The 18,443-nt window shown below is 31.4% G+C and overlaps 1 protein-coding gene across 23 annotated transcripts in view; it reads right to left on the reverse strand.

Annotated features, from left to right (window-relative positions):
* The window catches only part of LOC111044353 (sodium bicarbonate cotransporter 3), a 112,519-nt gene that overhangs the window by 5,285 nt on the left and 88,791 nt on the right, over positions 1–18,443 (reverse strand). For 19 of the 23 annotated variants that reach the window (XR_005570883.1, XR_005570882.1, XR_005570887.1 and 16 more), the window contains 10 exons: positions 18,046–18,309; positions 15,791–15,956; positions 14,117–14,275; positions 13,199–13,348; positions 12,734–12,829; positions 11,938–12,117; positions 4,797–4,975; positions 3,485–3,695; positions 2,589–2,696; positions 1,632–1,763 (listed from right to left, as the gene is read on the reverse strand). Coding sequence is in view for 13 of the 23 variants with exons in the window: in XM_039424479.1 (XP_039280413.1) it covers positions 1,632–1,763; positions 2,589–2,696; positions 3,485–3,695; positions 4,797–4,975; positions 11,938–12,117; positions 12,734–12,829; positions 13,199–13,348; positions 14,117–14,275; positions 15,791–15,956; positions 18,046–18,309 (1,645 nt within the window). In the remaining 10 variants the exon portion in view is untranslated. Of the gene's footprint in view, positions 1–1,626; positions 1,764–2,588; positions 2,697–3,484; positions 3,696–4,796; positions 4,976–11,937; positions 12,118–12,733; positions 12,830–13,198; positions 13,349–14,116; positions 14,276–15,790; positions 15,957–18,045; positions 18,310–18,443 lie in introns of all 23 variants that reach the window. The other 4 variants (XR_005570885.1, XR_005570886.1, XR_005570884.1 and 1 more) reach the window with 1 other exon arrangement.

Below are 18,443 nucleotides of genomic sequence, written 5' to 3' on the forward strand. Positions count from 1 at the left end.
ATCCAAATTAAATTCTGTAATTTACCCCGAAGACTTCTGCTACTGCAAATATTGACAACAGGGTAAACAGCTAGATGGAAATTCATTAGCATTTGAATAATTGCAATAACTCAGTAATTTCCATCTGTATTCACTATTCTCGATCAAAAAAACTTTATTTTATTTATATAATATCATTTTCTTATGAGAGTCATGTAGGTAGATCCCCCAAATGTGTCTGACTATGGCAATACAAAACATTTCACAAAAATTCACTTGATCAAGTAGGGTCCAGATGATTAAAATTATGGCTAAATCAAGAGTAAGTTGTACCTAGTGGAAGAAATTAGTTATCTGGGTGAAGTCTGTTTCAAGGGAAGAAGTGAATATAATGGAAATCAAAAGCTGTTCAGTGGAAATGTGAGGGTTGACGTGCAGTTAAGAAGCTAGAACATTATTCATTTATTGATGATTTTTCAGATTTGATTAGAACACAGTAATATGTCTCGTTACTACTGTCTTGTTTAATACACATGAAGGAGTATATGAAACATATATTAGGCATTTCATTTGCTATCGTAGTCTAGGCTACTTAATTGATTTACTCTTCCATGATTCACTCAAGTTCAGCAATAGTGGATGGTGCTAACACAACATGATACCTCTAAGAAAATACTATTGCAGAACAGCTCAAATTTAAGTAGCCCACTTTGATCTGTATATCGAACTGTTGATGATACTACTTATCCCAGTCATTAAAAATGAATTTGTCTTGTTGCAAAATTTCTTTATAGGAGTTTGCAAGACAAATGTTTCTAAAAAAATACTCAATGGAAATACTAGAATCTAGTGCGATAATTATAAACGTATTGAAGTATGAAGTAGAAGTTCAAGGTGAGGTAGATGAAAACCTTCAAAATTTGGAATGTTCAGAGGAAGCTTGAACTCAATGAAGAAGAGTGGATTTTAAAACTCAAATACAAGGAAAAGTGGAACCATGCCACTGTTCAGTAACTGAGCTAAATCAAGAGGTATGTCACGATTTACTCAAGCTAAATTACAAAGCTTGACTACATATAATCACATGAACTTTTTGATCCGCTACAATGGATTTTGAGTCACCATATTGAGCAAAACTGATCAGAATGTATCAGCTAAGGAAATTGATAGCTTTATCGATTGTCAACTTATCAAACTATAATAAAACTATGCAGTCTTGGATGAATCGAGATAGAATAACAAACAACTAACTTAATTATGTATGGATCATACTAGACTACAAAGCAATTTAAGAAAGATGATCGTAGACCAAATAAATATAAACTTTTATTTATGAAAGTTCAATTGTTATACAGGATGAGAATTACTGAAATATTCATAAATGTCACAATGACAAAGCCGCCGGCTTTTTTTCTGACTGAGTTTATTAGTCGTATGCTACAACTAAATTCACCAGTTTTATTGTTTCAATTTCTGTTTTACCAGACAACTGATAAATAAATATCAAGTGAGTAAGAAATAAAAACATTTTAGCCTCTGTAATAATTTTATTATTTTCCTGATTATTTTCCAAGTTTGCATAGCTTTCGAGATTAAATAGGCCTATAAGATGAATAACCAACAAAGTAGATAACAAGAATATCTTACTAAACCTCATTTTCTAGCTGTCTCTCATCGTCTTCAGTCCTTTTAATTGTTTCCGGCATGACGTCATCGAGTATTTTCAGCTCTCGTTGAGTGAAAAAGAAGTCCAATGATTTCCTCAAGCCGATCATAACAACAAGCTGGAAAAAAGCATTTTATATCAATTCTGGAACTTCCACTTTCTGTGTCTTCTGGATCGTATAATCTATAGGAACGAGAGCAACCATTGGCAGCCGTATGTAGAGCAAGTTCAGACACCAGTGAGGCACCAAGATTTGTGGCCGAGCTGGCGACCCGAGTGAGACACCAGCTGGCTGCCAAAATCTGGTGGTCTGTCACCAGAATTTAGCTACTCGGCTGACAACCCTACTGTAATAAGCGCAATAAGAACTAATGCCCCCAAATTTTAAACTTTCATTTGTTAGGGGTCTTCTCTTCTTGCGCTACTTGTAACTCGCAATAGATAGCTTCTTATTGGTCAGCTGTTTTTATTAACTTTGAAATTCTTATATTAATACTTTGTGCCGGTTGCAAAAAAGTCTGTTAAATTTTAACCGTGAATAATATTCCACAAGAACCAATCAGAGAAACCTTTTCAAAATAGCTTTCTCTAATTGTTTTTCGTGGATTTAATCATGATTACAATTTTACAGGCTTTTGTTTATCGGCAAACCGTGGCTGAAAATTATCATGCTATTGCCATAAACACATACTTCCTGGCCTCGTGACGTAATATTGCGACATCAATAATAATAAGTTTTTAATTCAAGTTCAGTCCAATTTTAAAAGTAAGACACATAAAATGGAATTGGCTAAGGCCTTTTATTATTTATAATATTATATAATCAGGGAAATAATTATTATTAAAACGTTTTAAAATCATATATAGCCTATTTAAATTTTAGCGATTGCAATACAACATTTCTCAAACTCAAAATTAATTATGGAAGGAAGGAGCCACTTACCATCAAAGGAAACAAAATTGATGTTTGTTGAAACGATTTGATAAGCCACAATAATATAAGGCAAGCCAATTGTATTGCAGTAAACAGATGAACGCGTTTGATGGGAACCTGAAAAAAATACATTTTAATTCAAAAAATGTTCTCTAATTCATTGGGTTGGACGCATAGCTTACCAGATAATTAAAAAAAAACACTACAGTTTAATTGGAACACAAGAATACAATAATATGTTATTTAAGAATATTAATGTGCGTTTTCCCCAAATTCATATTGATAAAGTTTGTGGAGTGATGTTGTGGAACTTATCCATAATTGAAGAGACTTGAGATATTGAAAAAAATCCGCTTTTTTAATAAAAACTATTATTTTTACAGGAGCATGATTTCGTGTGTACACATAATAATTATAATAATAATAATAATTTTTATTGAAATAAAGTGGATTATTGACAATATCTCAAGTCTCTCCAATTTATAATATTGAGCACTACGGTATTCAAATTTGAAAACATTAAGAACATTTTTCCATGTTCGATTGATTTAATTTATATAATTGGAAGTAGCATAATTTATATCTAAACTGTGGTAGTTGGCCATAAATTCACAGTCAAATATGAATTAATTTTTTATGTAAAACTTAGATTACTTATTATGGATAATTTATCAATATTCAATTTTTCAAGGGTGGAATGTGATCGATTGGAATGCTATTATTTGTAATAAATATAACTTTTTATTGTCGGAGAGGCAATTCACCTTGCTTATTTCAGTCGTCAATGGGTCTCACGATTGTTATCTTTGTATTTTCAAAATGATAAAATTATAAAATAGTATAAATAACAGAATATTATTAAGCATCAATTAATTATTCTTTCAAGTGTACAGGGGAGATCTTACCTGTCTGAGAAACATGTAATCTGGTTGGTATTTGGCGGGCATCAACATTATTAGAATTCTATCGAAGAACTGAAGTCCTTTGAGAGATGCAACTCCCATGTACAAGAATACACCGAACAGAACAGGCATTGGAATGTGTCTCAGAATCGGAGTAATCAAAACTGACAAACCGATCATTAGGAAAATTAGGATGTGAGTCACTCTCTGCTCTCTGCAATCAAACAATCGTTGAAATAGAGATTTTGAAGTCGAACAATTCACAATGAATTGCTACTGGACTGGCATACTTGAACTATTCCTCATTACATGCAAAACATACAAAATATTACAACATGGCAAAAAGTACACATGCAATATACTTAGAAGCACTATAAATTTCATAGAAACCGCATTAGAATAACTCAAAGACCTTAAGTGAAAAAAAAACAAATCAGAATATCTCTACTGGTTCTCTAGAAAAAGGAACATAAGCTAACATTGTCTAACATAGGAATAACTGGTCCCCTTAAAGAAATATAGACCCACAATTCCTATGCCTTCCCAATGATAGCTCTTACTTGAAATTGAAGGCCGCCATTGGGTTATTTTAGCATGAGATATTATATCTATATATCTGGAATATTATAGATTACAAAGGCATTGGTATGTAATAATCTTATAGGTTGCCCCCTCAATGGCCGATTTCAATTCCAAGTACGACACTAGCGCTGCATGTGAGTCTATGCATCTTTAAGGTCTTTGGAAAAACCCGTTCTTTAAATAGGTAGCTGATACTTTGCTTATTCCGAAAGCTATTACAATAGAGCTATATCACATTCAAAGAAATTCTTAGGCAACATATTGTTCGATTTCCATCTATGTAAGAGGTCTAAGAGCTATCTGATAATATGATGTAGCCTGGATTTAGTGATCCTTCATATCAATATATAACATTGATAATTCATACTCATTATTGATTTTAATTATTGATAAACTACTATTAAGATGTCTCATTCAGTTAAATCGCAGTGTACGAAACACAAATTTCAAACTTGAGCTGTGAGAATGGACAAATGTTCTTAGATGCGGGGTGTACCATCTTCAATCTGAGTAAAATTGATTCCTGCAGGCCATTCTTTGAAAGAAATGGCATCTTGAATCTGCCCATAAAAACATTTCCACTACTGAAAGGATATTGAATGTTACTGAACTACATGTTCATATTCTGAATAGATTACAAATGTTATGAAATATAACTTGAGGGACCTGGCAATCAGAAATTCAGCAATCTGGTAATGACTGGAACTGGTTATCTGGATGTCTATAACTGTACCTGACTCCAAGGAATTGAGGCTTTTCTCCGGGAGCCGCACATTCCGACTCCAATTTGAGTGAATTGACGTGGTTGATGGAGAGAACGGTGGCTGCCACAAACCACGGCAGGCCCATCACTGAGCAGATTATGATCAGGATGGCCAGAACGAACAGATCCAAGTGGTAGCCACAGCCTTTCTGAAAAATACACATTCAACACAACATAAAAATTCGTTCAAATTATTAATTCCTATTTCTAAATATTATTCTGTGCAATGAATTGATTTTAATAAATTGGGTTAGTATTACAAAGAATGAATCATTAATTAGTCTAATCCCACTCTTTTCAATCTATTAGGCCACTTCAAACATTTATGATGGATGAATTACGAACTGCGCAGTGATTTATAGTTACGTTGATATGACATAAATTTCAAGTGCTTCGAACTTTAGGAAAATACAATTTTTAAATCCTTCTTTTATTTTCTACTAAACCGGTAAACATTTTCTATAATCATTGTGTCAATATTATCTAGGATCAGCTCTTCTATTTTGACCGCTCTATATTCATGATATTTTAATTTCAGATCTTATTCTATGGAACTATGTTCCACTTTACTTAGCAATAACCGTCGGATTCGCAAGGATCCACAGCCATTTCTAAGACTTCCTACGACTACAACATGATTATCATTATTTCAATTCGTTCATTATGTTAGTTATTATAATTGGGAGTTTCACATTAACATTTTCTATAAATTCTGTTCCTATCATTCAATAGATTAATTGTATGAGAAGTAAAAATTCTTTCTTCTATTAGTATAGATTAGTATATAGTCATTACTATTAGTATTATTATTAGTATTATCAGTCCCTGGCAATGGCATAGTTCCACCGTTTGCAACCAGAGTCGCTTGAATCGTTTCCACAACCAACTGATGAATATATGCGCTCGATACATAGATATATGATTTACAGTGTTGCCGTATTGACTCATCACAGTCTTGTAAACAAACGGCGTTTGGTTCTTCTTGCTCCCTATTCATAATAATATATAATTTATTGTGCTTGGCAACTGTCCAAGTGTAGTTGGACATCTTATTTACATAGCCTACTATCGCCTCTCTCCCTTCCTTTTCTTTTTGTCCATAATATAAAATGATTCTCCCTTCTGTCTCACCTGTAGGCTTACCAAATAATTCAAAATATTACAGTAAGAGCTATTTCATTATTACATTTCATTTTTTAAAATAAAAAGTAAGTTGAAGTCTCATACATATGAGATACTTTATTCATCAAATGTAATAAGCCTTGGTATTTCTCAAACTGAGGATTGTTAATTTTTGGTTAATTTTAATGAGTTGTATGTGGTTATGAAAAATGTATTGATTACAAAGTTAGGTGGAAAGAAGGCCACATACATAAGTTGAAGTCTAATACATATGAAATACTTTATTCATCAAATGTAATAAGCTTAAGTATGTAATCAGCTTGTAATAAGCTGAAATAATCAAATGTAATAAGCTTAAGCTTGTAATCAAGCCGTAATAAGCCTTAGTATTTCTCAAACTGAGAAATTGTTAATTTTAATGAGTTGTACGTGGTTATGAAAAATGTATTGATTACAAAGTTTGGTGGAAAGAAGGCCACATATTGTAGTGCGACCATAATTATAATATACTATTATTAGGTGTCTAATCACATCCAGTTAATCTTTGTAATCAATCCTTTATCCTGTTCTATTCTCAATTTACAGTCAAGAATTATATTAAATTGTAACTTCTGTGTAAGCTGCAAAGTAGCATGGAATTAATTATATTTTAGTGCTGTCTCTTTATAAAATTTGCAATTTATTATTTTTGCAAATCTTGTTTTGTTATGTGGATAGTAATAGAATAACTTTTTTATTTGATTACGTGACGAAATTAGGACATTAATGTCCACTCTACCACTTAACCACATAATAATGGCAGAGGATTGTACATTTTTCATCAAATCTATAATTCTAATTTCTTGGATCTTCATGGAGGTACCAACTTTATAATTCCCCCTAGTAAAACTAGCTGAGAATTAAAATGAAACCAACTTTATAATTCCCTCTAGTAAAACTAGCTACACACGTTTCAAGACACTCCCAGTCCATTATTTTGTTTTTGGCCAGAGGAGGGTGAATCAACACAGAGAATGGAAATGACCGTAAAGTATTCTATTCATAATTTCCACCCTCGGCCAAAATCTGCCTGCAAACGTGACTTTCAAAAACGGAAAAGAATTCTGTGAGAGCATTTCTCAGTCGTTCTTCAAAGTGGAAAGGTTTCGTGAGTGAATGAGGTCTCTGTATAAAGATTGAATTGATTGTTTGATGTATCAGTGATTGAAACTAAAATGAAGGTTCAACATTTTTTAAATGATTAACTTTTAAATTTAATATTAAGTTTTTAATATAATATAGTTAGATTGTGAATAATTCATAGTTAGTTATCATGCCAAATACTCGTTGTTCATATAAAAACTGTACCAAAAGCCGATTCAAGAATAGAGGAATCAAAATGCACAGATTTCCCAAAGAAAACAGCGATGCTTGGATCACAAGAGCAGGTAAGATGATGTTAAAACTTTTTTTATCATTTATTTTCAATTGAATTATTGTGACATCCCTACTTTTAAAGTTTCGTTTCATTTTGGACCATCATTTTTATGAATATAACTTGTCAAGATTTCATATTTCAAGATTTCATGATACATAATTTTTTCAAAATACATGGAGCATTCTTATCAGGTGTACCTGGAATTCTATGTGATACAGCGCAGGATTTTGAATTATACATTCAAATTCTGACAATCGGAAGATATTAGTTGACTAAATACTGAAATTCGTCAAAATTGATTTTTCTTAAAATTTTACTCATTTAAAATCATTAAAAATCTTTCATTTAAAATCTTCATTAGGTCTACATTATGAGGATCGTGATGATGATAAGTCAAAATCACAAGCAAACACCTCGAAAACAAGATGGCTGCCAAAATTTTCAGGGTTTTACTATATCGCTTTTATTTCAATAACCGTTCAAGAAATTCAACCGTTTTTTTAGACGAAAATATTTTTAAAATCTTACTCTACAATTTTTGTTTCATAAAATTTTCCTATAAACGCATATTTTTTAGTTACAACCATGGATTATTCATTGAATGCATTACACACTACACAGATGTCTGGTCATGTCTATTTCTATAAGGTAGGGTTTCAATATTTTTTATGATGCGTGCCCATCAGTATCAATATTCTCACATTTGAAAAACAAATTTAAAAGGTAATTGAAAATAAAATAAAAAAATGATTAAATGAACTAAATAATGCTGAAGAAATTATAATATTATTGATTGAAAAAAATTAATTTAAAATAGTTGAGAAATATTATTAACAGATGGAAAGATTATCACGGAACTGGATAAGTTATGGGAGACAAATTCAAAAGTGAACTGAGTTTATTAACATAAGTGAGTTTTTGATCTTGGAGAAAACAAATAACAGTTTTTAAGAGTAAATTATTATTCAACTGTGAATTGTGATTCAACTGAATCAACTAGAACAGGTGACATAAGATAGTTGTGGATGAGAAAACTGTGTGAGGTCTACTGTTCACAGAACTACTAGTTATAAAGTATTGATTTAGTATAGTTCAGAGATTAGTCTCACATGACTATTACATTTTATCAGTTTGAATGATTTTAAGAACATTTCCCATGAAAATTGAATCGTCCATGGATTGATAATAATGAGTAGAAAATGTAATTTCTACATTTGTATTTCTACATTTCAATTTCAGCATTGGAAAGTCAAGAGAAATACTGTAGTTCAATATTAAATTTTCTTCACCTCTAGAGCTGCTTTCATCCATAGTAACCTGTTATCCATTTGTCATTTTATATGTAGAAATTTATGCAACAATAAATATTTCAACTGAAAATAATTTTAAAACTATCAAGTTGCTCCAAGCACCATATTATTTTTATGGTTTGTATAAATATTTTTGTAGAGACTTTTGTAGAAGTGAAAATCGAAAAGACCTAATGTAACTCTATTTCTGACTTTTTAAAATATGTAAACTGAATTTTGGTTGCAGAGACAAGGTTCATTATAATTTATGACTCAATTAAAATAATAAATTCAAAAATTTGCAATTTTTTCATTTGTTTATCACCAACTATCTATTTGCTAACATTTACTTTACAAGTAAGTTTGCATATGAATTTTATCACAAACTCTACTTAATCTGGGAAGCAATTAATTCCAATAATAGAATTATGAGGTAAAACAGTTGCATCTATAATTTGAGAGCAGCTTTGCATTTTATTTCAAATAGATTACTTGTTTGATGATCACTGGTTTATTCATTCAAAAAGTTGGAGATCACATTGAAAACACTGTTAATTAATGTTGAGATTCAAAGTCTCGCTGCTTTCTCTAAATCTATAGTGTACAGTCATTATTAATTAATTAATAATTTATAATAATGTTTCGTTTCATTTTGGACCATCATTTTTATGAATATAACTTGTCAAGATTTCATATTTCAAGATTTCATGATACATAATTTTTTCAAAATACATGGAGCATTCTTATCAGGTGTACCTGGAATTCTATGTGATACAGCGCAGGATTTTGAATTATACATTCAAATTCTGACAATCGGAAGATATTAGTTGACTAAATACTGAAATTCGTCAAAATTGATTTTTCTTAAAATTTTACTCATTTAAAATCATTAAAAATCTTTCATTTAAAATCTTCATTAGGTCTACATTATGAGGATCGTGATGATGATAAGTCAAAATCACAAGCAAACACCTCGAAAACAAGATGGCTGCCAAAATTTTCAGGGTTTTACTATATCGCTTTTATTTCAATAACCGTTCAAGAAATTCAACCGTTTTTTTAGACGAAAATATTTTTAAAATCTTACTCTACAATTTTTGATTCATAAAATTTTCCTATAAACGCATATTTTTTAGTTACAACCATGGATTATTCATTGAATGCATTACACACTACACAGATGTCTGGTCATGTCTATTTCTATAAGGTAGGGTTTCAATATTTTTTATGATGCGTGCCCATCAGTATCATATTCTCACATTTGAAAAACAAATTTAAAAGGTAATTGAAAATAAAATAAAAAAATGATTAAATGAACTAAATAATGCTGAAGAAATTATAATATTATTGATTGAAAAAAATTAATTTAAAATAGTTGAGAAATATTATTAACAGATGGAAAGATTATCACGGAACTGGATAAGTTATGGGAGACAAATTCAAAAGTGAACTGAGTTTATTAACATAAGTGAGTTTTTGATCTTGGAGAAAACAAATAACAGTTTTTAAGAGTAAATTATTATTCAACTGTGAATTGTGATTCAACTGAATCAACTAGAACAGGTGACATAAGATAGTTGTGGATGAGAAAACTGTGTGAGGTCTACTGTTCACAGAACTACTAGTTATAAAGTATTGATTTAGTATAGTTCAGAGATTAGTCTCACATGACTATTACATTTTATCAGTTTGAATGATTTTAAGAACATTTCCCATGAAAATTGAATCGTCCATGGATTGATAATAATGAGTAGAAAATGTAATTTCTACATTTGTATTTCTACATTTCAATTTCAGCATTGGAAAGTCAAGAGAAATACTGTAGTTCAATATTAAATTTTCTTCACCTCTAGAGCTGCTTTCATCCATAGTAACCTGTTATCCATTTGTCATTTTATATGTAGAAATTTATGCAACAATAAATATTTCAACTGAAAATAATTTTAAAACTATCAAGTTGCTCCAAGCACCATATTATTTTTATGGTTTGTATAAATATTTTTGTAGAGACTTTTGTAGAAGTGAAAATCGAAAAGACCTAATGTAACTCTATTTCTGACTTTTTAAAATATGTAAACTGAATTTTGGTTGCAGAGACAAGGTTCATTATAATTTATGACTCAATTAAAATAATAAATTCAAAAATTTGCAATTTTTTCATTTGTTTATCACCAACTATCTATTTGCTAACATTTACTTTACAAGTAAGTTTGCATATGAATTTTATCACAAACTCTACTTAATCTGGGAAGCAATTAATTCCAATAATAGAATTATGAGGTAAAACAGTTGCATCTATAATTTGAGAGCAGCTTTGCATTTTATTTCAAATAGATTACTTGTTTGATGATCACTGGTTTATTCATTCAAAAAGTTGGAGATCACATTGAAAACACTGTTAATTAATGTTGAGATTCAAAGTCTCGCTGCTTTCTCTAAATCTATAGTGTACAGTCATTATTAATTAATTAAACATTATAATATTATAATATTTATGTATGATAATTATATTAAAGTCAAATCAATTCTAGTAAGACCGCATTGCCTAGATCAGATCATGATTGTTCATGTAAAGAACTCTGAACAAATGGCAATTATAGTAATCATCATTAGTGAGCAAAGTTTTATCATCTTGGGCCTCTCTGTCGCACAATTAATTCCCACTCACTCACACCTTCTCACAACATGCTGGGTTCAGTCATTGACAGAGAATCTTGTCAAACGAGTCGCTCTCTGTTCCACACTTCATTCCTACTCGCTCACACCAACTCACGCCCAATCTGGCAACACTGTGAAAGTGCTCACTGTTGAAGTATATTTATAGGTAAGAGTTGATCTGTGATATTTGCTCAGTGATTGTAGCGCTCCAAAGTGAATGTCGCAGCAAGATGGGCTACGCGCACGCCCATTGCCAATCTGTATAGGACTTAGTTTATCTGTGGTATTATACAGTATAGTAGGCTACTAGACAGAATTGGCTCGAATTATGAGAATAATAATGAGGTTAGATTGTTCGTGAACTCAATTGTTTTTTCATTTTTTTTTTTTTGTAAAATTCTAAATAATTTGGAGATTTTACTCTCCCACATTAATGGATAGTTTTCGTATATTCACGCAGGAGATATAAAAATCTGCATAATTATTTTGCAGTATTTATGAGTTTGAATAATTTATTCACAGTGAAAAATTGGAATATTATGAATTGGTCGATTTGATGATGATTTGCCTATCATGCACTGTTGTTATGATTATTCAAGTGAATATAAATCAGAGATCCACTCACCTTCAATTTATTTTCTTTCCTATTAACAATAACAGCAGTTATTTGCTGATCCATGAATATCAAAATGGTTCCCAATAGAGCTGGTATGATTGCAAGAAATATGGACCAAATCGGATTTTTTCCAAAAGGCATTATCATCCAGCCGCGGTCTGGGAGTGTAGGCTTGAACTCACTAGGCACCTGCAACAAAGGTGAAAAAAATCAAATTAGGAAGAATGAAATCAATATGATGCAGATTCAATGTAAAAGGACAACTGATTATGTAGTGGAAATCAAAATTAATTTAGAACTTAACATTATTCAAGGGCCCAAAATCATCATTGGCCCAATCAACATAAATTGGAAATTTATTTATTTTCATCAAATAGTATGCCTTCCACTGATGAAGAGATCCGTTCCAGCAATAAGGTGTATCTTCATTTTTTAGATGCCATGGGAACTGAGAACGTATGATTCGTTTACAAGATTTGTAGAAGAATTTTATGTGAGAATTACTACCTATGTGAATGAACAAAAATAGAATACATCGTATGAGAGAAAAATAATAAAGTTTCAAGTTCAAAGTTTATATGGTTGAATACTTTTGATTTCCTCTATTCTTTTCCTAAAGATTCATTTTTCATTCAATTCAGAAGTACTTTAATCCAAAATACAAAATCATTTATACATAAATAGTGATTGATCATCTCAAAACAGTTATCTGTTTTGGTATATAATTTTTCCAATTTCATAGTAGCTAGAGTTAAAAGTCAAGAAGACAATAAAGTCGAGTAATTGATCAATAATAATTACTTACCTCTAATTTTGGAGTTTTGATTCCTGTGAGGAAGTCGAGGGTGGACATACTGAGAATGGCAATTATAACAGCAAAATCACTAACAAACTGTCGAACCTGTGGTAGAGAAAGCGTAAAAATATTAATAAAATTGTAATCGTTAGTCAATTCAAGAATTTCTCTTTGAGTAGCCTAGTACCTCGAAATAAGTAGGCTTACAATCTATTTTTATTAAATTCTATAACTATTGTAGCAATTCAAAAACAGCACTATCACAATTTTACACAATCTTGACAGGCAATAATTTATTACTTAGAATTTCAACAATTTGATTTCTTAGATATACGATATGAAAATAACCAATTAAACATAAACAGTACCGTAACGTATTAACCATTACGGTATTATTTACCGGTATTATTATTATTTACCGGTATTATTATTATTTACCGTAACGTATATCTGTTATAAACATTGTATTCTTACCTTGGATGGGAAGAACAAAGCATTTTTGAAATCTTTCAACTGGATTGATATAAGGAACGTTCCAAAGAACAATATAATGGACATAAGGAAGACATCTGGTACATACTTCGGCACAAAACAATCATGGCCCTCCAGGGTTCCATTAAACAACTGAAAATAAAAAATGATTAGTCATGTACAATGCTCCAATTTCATTCCATCAGATGAGAATAATCAATACATTGAACTTATCATCAACTCAAATTAATGGTATTTTTTGACTCATAGATTATTAATACAATAGCACCATAGGAAACACTAGCACCATCTTGAGCATGTTCGATTGTTTAAGAAATAAAAACTAACATTCGTTACAACTTTCAATTCTTTGTTCATCTCATTTTTTTTTATTCCTCGATGTTCAATATTTTTAATCTTCGTCAACATAGAGTCTAGTAAGTATGTACCTCTCCAAGGCCCAATCTACTCCCTTAAATATGATTCTTTCATTTCAATAATGGAGGAGTCTAAACAGGCTACCTGGCCAATCATCACAATACTGATGCTGCCAGGCTCAATCTCAACCTTAAAATACATTTTAATATATTTGTAAAGTTGATTATTCTGTTAGTTTCTGCAAAGTTTCCACTTTTGCGAAATATTGAACGAGAAGTTCTACTTTGAATAAATTTGTTGTCTATTATATTGAGTTTATTGTTGAAGTCATCATGTAAGCTAATAGAAAATGACTTATTTTCCTACATTTATGTATGCAATAATATTTTAAAAAATAAATCTTATAGCTGAAGGAGTACATATAGTATCATTCTGAGTGACGAATCATCTTCACGAAATGAAAAAAAAATAACTGAGAAGAATGAATAATGGTAACATTGAAATTAAGAAGAGTGGAAATTGTCTTTAGGAGGACTAACTCACCAAACAAGAATCTCTGTCCAAATCTTTCCAGCTGACTGACTCGATATCTGGACTCAAACTGGTGGTGGGCGGTCTACAACTACAATTTCTCGACGTATAATTAAACCTATTCGTATTAATGGGGAATTTTTTACCTATTTGTAGCACATTTTCCACAGCCTGAAAATAAAGGAAAATGAAAATATTTTACAATACGGTACCTTAATTCAGATGGAAATTACTGTGATATTGCAATTATACAAATACTAATGAATTAATCATTAGTATTAAACGAAAATCCAATATCCAATATGATTTACAGCATTTAATTTGGATTTTCGTTTAATAATAATTATTAATACCTTAATATTTTTTCCACAAAAATACATGACTCGGGAAATTATGATAGATTTGACTGAGATGATTCAATAGATACAAATTTGATTGAAAATTGAAGTTCAGTATTTTTTCTGAGTGTGATTTTCACATAAGCTCAAGCTTCTGTGGGTGTAATGGGAAAGATGGTGAGAGATTAGATTTCTTTATACAAGTAGATAACATATTTATTGGTAGATAACAATAAAAATAGTGCTGATATTAAAATGGATACAAAAATATAGACTACTGTAATAGATACTAGTTCACAATAGTTGAGAATAATGCCCAACTATTGAGTACATTTTACAAAAGTATCAACTTGAAAATAATTCAATGTCATAAGTTGGAAAAACGATTTGCTAATAGTGATACATAATACGGTCTAGTGTTACATAAAATGGTAAGCAAATCAACGTTCCTTCCTCAAGAAGGATATCAACGGTTATATTAGTTGAGACTAAAGATGAGAGAACCCACAGCTCTAAAGTTCGTGATAAATTACTTTTAACACGGCTCTTTCTCGAAGACGGAGAGGTCCGATGCTCTATCCTCCACTAATCACTCCCACTACCTAGCAGCATTCTCCTTCTTTTGTGTCTGTGTGAGAGAGCTTTGTAATGCGTTGCGTCAGCACTCCCTTCCAGCTATTGCTGGCAATGTTCCAAGTCGTTTACTGGTCAGCAGGTATATTGGTCTGCGTATGAAAAAGTGAAGCAAAATGACACGGCGCATCCAATTGTGCGCAGGATGTCCGTCTGTGTCTATGCTACAAACTGTGGAAGGAGAAATGGGTTTCTCCTCTCCATGTTAAAAGTAATATCTCACAGACTTTAGATAGATTCCAAACAACCAAGAAGTAGCTTTCAAAATCATAAATTATATCTATCGGAGGCGTAATGTCATTTATCTGATCGATTATACCAGCAGCGCGATCTCAGAGCCAACCCCTTCCCAAATGAAAATATCTCATCCCCGAAATTCACAAGCTGAAGTATAGCCAAACTGAAAAGTATAAACACGACCTAAAGGATGAAGAAACCTTCAGGGTTTGAAAGGTGGAAGGGTAGGATAGGAGTAAGGGTTTTACTTTTAAATGGCTAAATGTTTCTATTATTCAAATGCTTTGATAATTGTAAAGCAGAAGCAGGAAGCTTGCATCTCAGAACATGTTTGTGTTATATAGTTTGGCTATACGTCACCGTATGATTTTCGAGAATGCGATATTTTGCCTAAATTCCCAAATGCTGATCATCAGAATTTAATTCCTTATGCTAAAAAGGTGTGAATATATTTGCCAAGAAACTATCCCTTACTCACCTTGTATATGAATATGAATGCAATTAGCGTAGCAAAATTCTCTTCAGTAAACCTAGTAATGTAACACACAAACGCACTGGCGTCGATCGCAACAAGAACAATCAGAATGAATGCTATCCACAATCCAATCCATAATCGGAATGACATGTAATCCCAACTACTGCTCCTGCAACACAAAACAATAATCACGTTGTCAGTAAACAACGTAAAACGGTGAGAATTAATATATTAATCAATTTATTGATTCAAACACAGATCATGAAATATATCCACTATTTTTTCTCATAGTATGAACAATTAATAGTAATATCAGATTCCGAACAACCAGGATGTAATTGCCAAAATCATAAAAGATATTTAGCGTAGGCAAACCTATATTAACATTAACATTAGCGAAGGCGAATGTCTCAAATCTGATCGATTAAACTAGCGCGACCTCAGTGCCAATCGCTTCCCCAAATGCTAATAAACACTGTGGATTAAATTCCATAAATTGTAATTTGAACTGTACGTAGTTAAATGAATTGTAGTAATATCAGGTAGCATTTTGAGATAGACAAGTCATGAAATAAAAAATTCAATTCGTAATCTGGTATATGACATGACAGAGATTTATAATAGGATTAAAGTACTTCAGTCGTATACTAGTTATACTATGTGAAGAGCACCAATTTATACTTTTAGTTGGCACCACTTAAATACAAGCTTTTTAAAAGACTATATTTAAAGAATTTATTGAACAGATAAAAATAGCGAGTTAGCCTTCCAAAAAAGTTTATGCTGTAAGAAGGAGGAGACTCATAAAAATTATTCCATTTTCATGGGTGGAGGTTGATTTATTTCACATATCATGCCTCACCTATTGTACTTATGCATGTGAACATAAATTAAATCTTCATTTTACAACTATTATTTATAATATAAAGGATATTATTTCATTATTATATCTAATTAAATAAATGTATGTATCTTGATTCAAGTGTAGTAGCATACTTATATTTATTTTTTGTATTTTGTTTTTGACAAAATAAATTCATTCACTCATTCATTTTATTGCTTTCGGAATTCACTCTCTATGAGAAGAGCAGAAAGGGATCCAAACAGAATGTGTCATTGAAAACCGAAAACTCACTTTCTGAAATAGAAAAAAAAGAAAAATAGTTCACACAGCTAAGTTTGTAGTATGTGATATTCATTCTTAGATAGTCCGATGTTATGAGTAAATAGTAGTTTATACAACAGTTTTATAATGAGGGTCTTCAACGCACGAGTTAGATGTATAGTTAAGACAGAAGTGAGCGAGCGTAGCGAGCGAACGCGTCTCAAACATCTCACGAGTTCTTTCAAGACCTTATAGAACTGTAGTATACACTATTTTATCAACGACCATTCAAGCAAAGTATCACATTGTCGACGTGTTGCAAGGTTAGGAATCAACCAACTAGCCTATTTTTTATAGTGAAAAGATTAAAATAAAAATTGGTAAAAAGCTACTCAGAGAGAGGTAACAGTAGACTTGTAATACTGAAAACAAGACAAACTGAAAACTTGACAAACTGAAAACATGACGTACTGGAAGCTTGATGAACTGAAAACTTGATAAAATGAGAACTCGACAAACTGAAGACTTGGTAAACTGAGATCTTGATGAACTGAAAACTTGACGAACTAATAACTTGATGGACTGACGAATTAAAAACTTGACGGAATGAAAACTTGATAAACTGAGATCCTGACCAATTGAAAATTGTAGAACTGTAAAATTGATTTAGTGGAACTTGATAAACTGAATCCTGCTGCCAGCATCAGAAACCGTGTATTAATTTTGATGCCACCAGCATCGAAAACCGTGTTATAATGTTTAAATCGTTGCATCAAGTCCTCATTATAGTAGAGTTTTGGAAATCCACTGCGAAAAGACCCCTATTATGGGATTAACTGTAATGTTGTAATGTTCACATTATAACATAATCGTAGATAAAATACGATGTCCTTTTTTTAGGGCTACTTTTGAATATAAATCTAAGTACCCTTTTCAAAATTATTCAATCACGACATGTTTCGGCTAAATAATACCATTATCAAGTAATTAGAAAATAGAAAAAATGACATTGAATAAATACTTTTGCAAGCTTCTTATTTTAGTGATTAAATAATTTTTAAAATGGTACTTAGATTTATATTTTAATTTATATAAAATGCATTTTTATTACAATGTTGGTGTGTAGAAAAACACTATCCAGATAAATACTTACATACAAAAATCGTAAACTATTGTTTCAAAGACTAGGACAGGTCCAGTTGAACCAAGAATAGTGAGAGGCTGGCCGGAAAAGAGTCCATATCCAATGCCGCACACAAATCCGGAGATCAGAGACTCCATGGCAGCCATATTTTTCCCGGTAGCTTCGCTGAGAAGACCTCCGAAGGTAATGATGGGTGACAAACAGGCGAAGTACAAGAATATCCAAGATGCTACACATTGCATTGCAAGCGCATCTTTAAAATCTGAAATGTACCTGTAAAAATAAAAAAGATATCATAGGCTAATTATCATATATATCACAACATATCATACTTATTGAACCTCACTGTATTGTTTTGTTGGAGTTTATATTGACAGATCACAAAAAATTCTGTATTCTATTTTCAA

Source organism: Nilaparvata lugens, chromosome 3, assembly GCF_014356525.2.
Source record: "Nilaparvata lugens isolate BPH chromosome 3, ASM1435652v1, whole genome shotgun sequence".
Taxonomy (NCBI): domain Eukaryota; kingdom Metazoa; phylum Arthropoda; class Insecta; order Hemiptera; family Delphacidae; genus Nilaparvata; species Nilaparvata lugens.